Raw genomic sequence first — 7,867 nt, 5'->3', positions numbered from 1 at the left:
CCCCCCCGGCCGGCGCCGTTTCATAGTTTACGGGGGGTTTGCGAGGCGCCCGGGCGATTTCTGGGTAGCGGTGGCCAGTGTATTTACTAAAAATGTGAGGTAGATGAGAGGCCGGTAGCAAGGCTGCGTCCCCCGGACGCCACGCTTTCCTCCTGATTGGCAGCAGGGCCCGGGGAGAGTCATTCAAACCCAGCCAAAGTTTGTTCTCCTTCCAAAAGCCGGAGAAGGGGTCGGCGGGTGCGTGCTCCGGCCGGAGGTCGCTTGTTGACAGGGCCCGGCTTATTTTCCTCCGTTTTGTCTTGAGGACCCGCTCGGTTTTGCAGGATGTGTAAAGGGCTTCCACGTCCTCTCTGGAGATCAGGGTGCATTTGGCGGCGTGGAAAGCGATGGAGTTGATGGCTTTGAGTTTCCTCAACTCCTCCAGGTCGCAGTGATGCTTTTTTACTTTTAAATGATCCATTCGCTTGTGCACGGTAGTTCTCGGGATGTTTTTGAGCAGGTCTGTAAAAACCTGGGAGAGTGCAAACATTTGCTTTCCTTTAATGATGAGGTAGCCGAGCCTCACGCCATCCACCTCTTCAAAACCCGACTTCAGGTCTCCCATTTCGTGAATTAAATTATTCCCAGCATTTGCAGAGAGAGAGAGAGAGGAAAAAAAAAGAAGAAAAAAAAAAAGAAAAAGCCACACACACACAATCCTCAGCCAGATGCTGCATTTGTCTCAAGGCATCCTGCTAATAAAATATAACAAAGGCTGTTATTCCTGGTAAATGGAGTGCCAAACTTTAGACAAAATAAAAAAAAAATAAATTAAAAAAATATCGTGAGGCTACAATCAATATATATCTTAAAAATCAGGTTTGCCAAAGTGTTTCTCTAAGTTGCTGCTGAAGATCAGTACCTGTTCCCTTTCATTCCCTGCTTTTCCATTGGAAACTATGATAATGGAATGTGAAGGGAGGAAGAGAAAAGAAATGCAGCTGCTATTCCCGCCGCTGCTTTAGCTACAAATAAAATGACAGAGTGAAGTGAGCTCGTCCGGAGACACCTTCATCAATTAATTCCCCTAAAGCCAACGCTGATTGGACACTCCTGACAGGTGATGCAATAAAAATTGATATTCCACCCCTTCCCCCCAAAAATCTCCCACTAATTAGCATACCCTTATACTGCCACCTCCCCTCTCAAAGTAAATAATACAGTTAGTATATAAATCTTTCTATTAAACAATCTGAGCTCAAATACACTCAGACCTCTCAGACTTCCTCATCGCTAGCTTCAGATGAAGGATTTTTATGCCTTTTTTTCATACCGTTTCGTATATTTTTAGACTATTTTGGACAAATGTTGCTCTTTTGTGCATGCCGTGAATTTAAAGGACATAAGTATGATCATAACGATGGGAAATTCTTCGGTAATGTAACCGCTTTAGACTAGTACTTTATTCTGCATTGTGTGGAAAATGAAGCTTAGAAAAAATGTGCAGAATAGCCTGGTATTTCCCTTTCAGAGGCTCCAAAGTTAAATGCTCGGTTGTTAACGAGAGGGGATACTTACATTTTCGAGTTTCTCTTGATTTTCCTCTTCTGTTTAATTAGCTTTTTACAGCCGGTGACTAAGGTTATTTTGCTGCCTGGATATCACGGGTTTTTGCACCGCGATACTGTAACACTTTTAACTGAAATTCTGTCTGTAATATTGCGGGAGGGGGGAGGAGGACGTGGGCTCACGTCAGACCCATAACAAAGCATAGATAAGGCAGAAATGTATACACTTTTCACAATTAACCGTGCTGGATCACGAGCTGGAATGTCCTATAGTCCCAGAGCCCACGTCAGGATTCCTGCGTGCTGATTGCTTCCAGCAGAGAAAGGAGAATGTAAAATATCCAAGGTGCTTCCAAGAGGCTTTACGTAATAACAAAAAAAGTGCTGGCACACCCAATGTACAATATTGCAAGGGTCTAGGATGCTTCTGGTTTGCAGTTTGCATATTCAGCTTGGAGCAGACCTTCCGTAGCTTTCTGATGTTCCATTTATATCAGCCCCTTAAAATCAATTTGAAAAAGCAGCATGAAGGTTTAACCTCTTCTTAGAAACGTTAAATTATCTGAGTGTCAGGAACGATGATTTCGAAAATGTTGCAATAGCTGCATACCTCTTCCTTGTCACATTAAAATGATGCTTGCGGTTTGCACGTTAGGCGCTGCAAAAAAAATCACCAATCGCTGCCGTACATCTAGTGTTCAACTGGATACAAACACGATCACTTTAAGGTATCACTGCCCATCCAGAATTAGACATATCCGTGAGATTAATGAGACATCTCATATTTCTGGGACTTAGCAAAAATGGAAAGAAAAAAAAAATCTTCAGTCCCAGATGTCAATATCCACTCCATGTATTGACAATATGGTGCGCGGAGTTCGTGTTACCCCGTCAGGTATGGCTAAAATAAATAACATAATCACTCCTTAAAAATGCAGTTTTGCATGCCAAGGCGAAATGCATGCGAGCCCCCAATTTCGCAGGAATTCTAGAGAGAAGGGGGAATTTCAAGAAGTGCATCCGGAAATTGAGGAAGTCTATTCAAGAGAGCCTCTAACTCGCAGGGCTGAGATTTGAAAAGTCAGCCCTAGCCTACTGTTGCTCTCAGCGCAGATGTAATCGCCGCTGTTCAACTTAATCCATGTGTGTACGAACCACGATGTCTACTTCTCCCCTTTGAAACCTAAGGAGAGGGCTGCCATCCGAGCAAGCGGAGCTCGAGCAAATTACGGTTTTTGTCCCTCGAATTAGAAAAAGCCTCGGCGACGGGCTCTCGTGCTGCGGCAGCCTCCGGCCGTGCCCGAGCGGCCGCGGAACAATGCCTCGGCGGCGCGGAGCCGCGCGGAGCCGCCCGCCCTGCGCCGCGCGGCGGCGGCTACCAGCGGGCATCCGTCTGCCTCGCTTGCGGAGGAGACATCGTGTCATGCGCTGGAGCCGAAAGCAAAGTTGCGAGCGAAAACAGCTGCTCACGCTAGAAAGAAATCATCGTGGTCTTTCTAGAGCTAGAGACAATAAGGTCGTTTAAAAATTCCTCCTGATGCACTTATATGCTGCCAACACCCCCACCCCCTCCACGCTGCTCTCCTCCCCCTGCTCTAAGGCTAAGGCTATGGACTCAACGGTAAAGGAACAGTAAACTCCGAGAAAGATTTTAAGAAGACGTTACCAAAAAAACCGATGAGCTGAAAAGTAATTTATTTGCCAGGTAGTTGGGCTGGTTTTGATTCCTGTTTAAATACACGCATACGTTCACATACAGGGACGCGTGCACACAGCCACGCACGCACACACACACTCACTGCAGATGACAGCCTGGCAGTGGGATCCACTAACCATTTAAAAAATGCATGATTTTTGTTTGTTTAATTCTGGCGCTATCAAACGTCTTAAASTAGTAGTGGCTATTCGCCAAACCTCTATTTGCAGAAAGGTACAGCCATTAGCTTCTGGGTCTGGCCAGAGCCAAATGTCGAAAGGGAGAAAACCACCAGAAGTCTGAGGAACTGTCACACACACGACCTATACAGACGCCCCATATACTCACACACACACGCACACACTTTCAGTCGCATATCTCTCTCCACATCTCACACAGAGACCTCTCTTTCTTTACTTCTCCATCGTTTTTTTTTTGTGCAAAATGGAACAGGCAGCTTTCTTGTGGCCATCAGCGCACGTTGTATATCCGGGGTCGTCTTCAAGCGTGCCGGGGGGAGATCCTGATAAAGAGAGCTCGAGGAGGCCCCTTGCACACGCACACGCACATTAAAGGCAGGGGACTTTAAAATGGATTTGCACGCACACAGGGGATTGCGATCAATAGCTACCAACGTTTATGCCTTAGATTGTTAATGTGAAAGCTGGCCAAAAGAATTAAAATGAAAAATTAAAGGTGTCTGGTATCAATTACATGAAAAGTTATGCAATAATTTAATGACTTGGAGCCTGCGTGTATGTCTGTGTGTTTGTGTGTCTGTGTGTATGTCGTGCATGTGTGTGCAGATCCAGATGTATATGTAGCTATCTCTCGAAAGCAAGAGAGTTTCTTTGTTAATTTTGTGGACTGTGTCACCCTCACTCGTGATCAAAGATGAACATGATTAAAGGGATGGATATTTGTCTCACATTTCTTAAGATAAGAACGCCCAGAGATGCCCATTTTTGCCAAAAACACATACATGCAACTATACAGAGTTGTGTGTATAGGCGCACACACACACAGAGACTATCAATCAAATGTGCTCCTTTTCACGTTGAGTAGCGTGCAGTCTGCAATCTACACTCTATAGTAAGTAGTATTTCAGTTTTGAAGCTGTCTGGCTGAAGGATAAACCTCATTAGAAAAGAAAGAGAAAAATAATATTCATAATACCTCACTGTAGTCCTATTCCCATTTATTACAAATCGTATACTTTMATTTTTGTAAACTTGTGATAAAATATATATGCTCGCAGGAAAGTGTTTAACCACACCGCTCCAGAAAGAAAATGTATGAAACATTTAAAATGCTCCTTTTACGTGATGTTTTGATTTATTTTCATAGTATGATTATGTTTAAATACCAGTGCAATTCAGCCTGACCTCTTCCTTCTGCAATGAAGTAATGCACACACCATTTACAGTCTTTTAAACGTTTAGCTGGGAAATGCAACAGCGATGTCCACCAGCAGTTGTACTAATGGGGAGAATTCTTTTGAAAATCTTCAGGAAAACCTAAGAGGTCATGTGCATTTTCACACTAGGATTGCCACATTATTAGAGTATTATTATTATTTATTATTATTTGTTAAGTGCTGGACCATGTCTTCAGGTATTGACAAGCATTAAATAAACCTTTTCCTTTTCATGACTCTGGGCAGAAATATGTATTTCAAATGAGAACTTGTTTTCTAACCCTATACCCTGCTTTTAAATATTGCTGTGCATATTTTGCTCAAAGAGGATACAGTCAGAAAGCAGTTAGAGGCTATCACAAAGAGTACAGTAACGTAAATATGATAGGGTCAAAGAACAGTATAATAGGATCCTTCTGCTATTTTAAAATCAGCCAAATGTGACTGCAGTACTTAAAATTTTCCGTAAATTCTAGTATGACAACAAATAAGAATGTATAACTAAATCTCCCAAATGTGTAGGACAAAGAAATGCCAACCGCCACTCTGAAAAAATCATAATCTGGCTAACACAGTTATGCCTAGGAGTTTTATTTTTTTGTAAACAAAGCAGCAACTTAGAGTTCTGCTAAGTGTTTTTTTAAGTTTTATTTTTTCCGTGAGGCCTGAGGTGTCACTCACACATTAGAATTTTGTGCAATTTATAATCATCACGGGCTAACACTGTTTCTTAAGTTTGATACTCCCGGTAGTTTTTAAATAGTTTTTAGCAGGAGTTTCTGGACACATACTACATGCCATGTTGTTTACTGACCCATAATCAAAATGCAGTGACCTTCTACCCTTTTTTTGCCCCTTGACCCATGCTGAATTCAATGCAGCCTTTATAAATTTGCAAATCCTTGGACGTAAAGGGGATTTGGTGAGGCTTTGTTCTGAAAGGATCCTAAAAGTTTGCATTTTTAATTAGACAAAGGTAAAGCAACAAACATTGGGAAATAAGATCCTTTCCTGCACATAGGTGATCAGTCTTAATTCCTACACTCGGGAACTACATCCCCAAAAACATATCCTCCGAACTGAAAAGCAGTTGCAAACATAGGAGATCAGAAGGTTATGAATTGCACCAAATTAGCAATGTGGTACAAATCACTTTCATGACGTAAGGGATGGCCAGGCCACAATCTTCCGGCGCTCCTCATCTTCAAGGACTGTGTGGATCCTGGTGACCCGGGGAGAGGGGAGAGCCAGCGATTTGATCTGGAGCTACAGGCGCATTCCCTTATCTCCTTTCCTATCAGTCAGTTTAAAGGACACCGTAATTATGATGGTGATAAAACAATGCCCGCTTATGTGTGCTGAATAAATAAAGAATGTTTACAGCCCCAGAATGTTTCAATTCCAATTAAACGCTATCAAAGAAAAGCCCCTCTCCCTCCCTCCTTCCATCCCCCCCACAAGTCCCTATTTACCTTGTTGGTTGTAATATGTTCCTATGAAATAAAACGGCTTTCCAGTTTGCTATTAAGGCCACCTTGGGGGGAGGGGAAGGGGGGGCGAGAAAGAGAGAGAGAGAGAGTGAGAGAGATTAGACAACACGCACTCCCAGTCCCACAAGGACTTGGGTCGCCTGCATCCTCTTTCTTATTTGTTTATTTTTCAATTGGCAAATGCGTGATGATGCAGGGGTAAAAGGCACTTAGGGATGCAGCTCCAACCACTGGCCGAGGGAGTTGGGCTGAATTAATGTGGTGCCCTTGGGTGCTGTAGGAGGGGGCTGGATCGCTCAGTTCCGACCCCGCTGGGGCCCCTCCGGAGCTGGGTCTGGGAGCCTTGGAAACAGGAGCCTGAAAATTCATCCCATTTACTAAGACACAAGGATCATTTCAAATATTCATTGTATCAGCAAATCTCATCATAATCAGATTAAAACAAGGTTTGGGGGAGTATTGCCTGTGTGGCTGGGCTCTGAACACTGATTGGACTACAAAGAAATCAGAAAACGGGTTCTTCTCGCGTGCCTAAGTTGCGCAGAAAAAAAAAAAGAAAAAAGAAAAGCAGTATTTTTGCGAGAAAGGGACACTTAAAAAAGCAGTGATTATGCATTCCATCCTGGATAGTACATTCCTCTCAGACGTTGTTTCCCTTTAAACTTCACGTTTTATATTTCTATATGATGCTCTTATTTATTTGTTTGTTTTAAACTCCAGATAGAAATTATTCCCTCTGTAGAATACACTGAGATAGATTTATACTTTGCGCTAGTTTGTTTTTATCTTATCTCATCTAAGGGAACAGCTTTTCTACATTTAAACTTTAAAATGTGTATTTCATGGATTTGTCTGGGGCGAAATGTTTATATCTATTTTGTCGAAGTGAGCGAAGAACTGAGGGTATTTTCAGGTTTGCTAGATAGACGCAGGCCCTTTTCCTTTTGAAAGTTTAGACCTCCAATACCCTCAATTCTACTGGCAGAATTAGGATGGACTTGGAGGGTCCTAAACGTGACCATTCACTAAGGCGGGGGGCTACAGCTTGCAACAACGTGCTCGGCAACTTAATCTTACACTAAAAAGAGCAGAGAGCGAAAAAGAATGGAATACAAACTCCCCCGACATTTGTAGTCACTTCCAAGGTGGACTGTGTATTTTAAAGCTGATGGGAACGTGTGGGTTTTGGAGCAAAAAGGAGAGAAGGTAAGTGTTTGTCCTTGTATCCGCCAGTTCGTGTAGAAACAATGAAAGAACAAAGGGAACCACTTCTCCATTTGAACATTTTACATTTTCTTCCTCCATTTGAGTCTTACTGTGAAGGGCTGGCGGGTGGGCTCGCTTAACTTTACCTTTAGAGGCTGTGCGGCGGAGCTGGGGTGCAAGAAATGATTAGAAAGTTGCAGACCGATTTAAATAAAAACACGTTTACTGTTGAGGACGGCCACAGCAGCAGTGCCCGCAGCAGCGGGCAGGCAGAAGTTGCTGATTTCATGGCTCTAAACTCACCGGTTAGTCCCCTCAAAAGAGGGCAGCGGGCAGGGGCTAGTGCGGCGAGCGGGAGCGGGGCCGTCCCCAGCGTTTCGGTGTTCCCCCAAGTCATCACTATTGTTTGTGGGGCTCCACCAAACCACGGCAGGCGCCTGAAAACGTGCTCCCGGCAAGGATCTCCGTGGTAACTAGCGAGGTGGCGAGAAAGGAAGCAGAGGTTAGGAGG

The 7,867-nt window shown here is 43.7% G+C and overlaps 1 protein-coding gene and 1 long non-coding RNA gene across 2 annotated transcripts in view; both read right to left on the bottom strand.

Moving 5' to 3' along the window:
- SKIDA1 (SKI/DACH domain containing 1) overlaps positions 1–679 on the bottom strand; it is a 3,883-nt gene extending 3,204 nt beyond the window's left edge. The window contains exon 1 of the mRNA XM_026064949.1: positions 17–679. Coding sequence (XP_025920734.1) covers positions 17–604 — 588 coding nt within the window. The 5' untranslated portion in view covers positions 605–679. The remainder of the gene's footprint in view (positions 1–16) is intronic.
- Positions 680–4,341: 3,662 nt separating this feature from the next.
- Positions 4,342–7,867, bottom strand: part of LOC112965706 — a 4,132-nt gene continuing 606 nt past the window's right edge. The window contains exons 2-4 of the long non-coding RNA XR_003253366.1: positions 7,660–7,829; positions 6,133–6,194; positions 4,342–5,954 (exon numbers count right to left, since the gene is read on the bottom strand). This is a non-coding gene — a long non-coding RNA (uncharacterized LOC112965706). The remainder of the gene's footprint in view (positions 5,955–6,132; positions 6,195–7,659; positions 7,830–7,867) is intronic.

Source organism: Apteryx rowi, unplaced genomic scaffold, assembly GCF_003343035.1.
Source record: "Apteryx rowi isolate R43461 unplaced genomic scaffold, aptRow1 scaffold_222, whole genome shotgun sequence".
Classification (NCBI taxonomy): Eukaryota; Metazoa; Chordata; class Aves; order Apterygiformes; family Apterygidae; genus Apteryx; species Apteryx rowi.
Note: the sequence above shows the minus strand (reverse complement) of the source record. Positions and strands in the feature narration are given on the sequence as shown.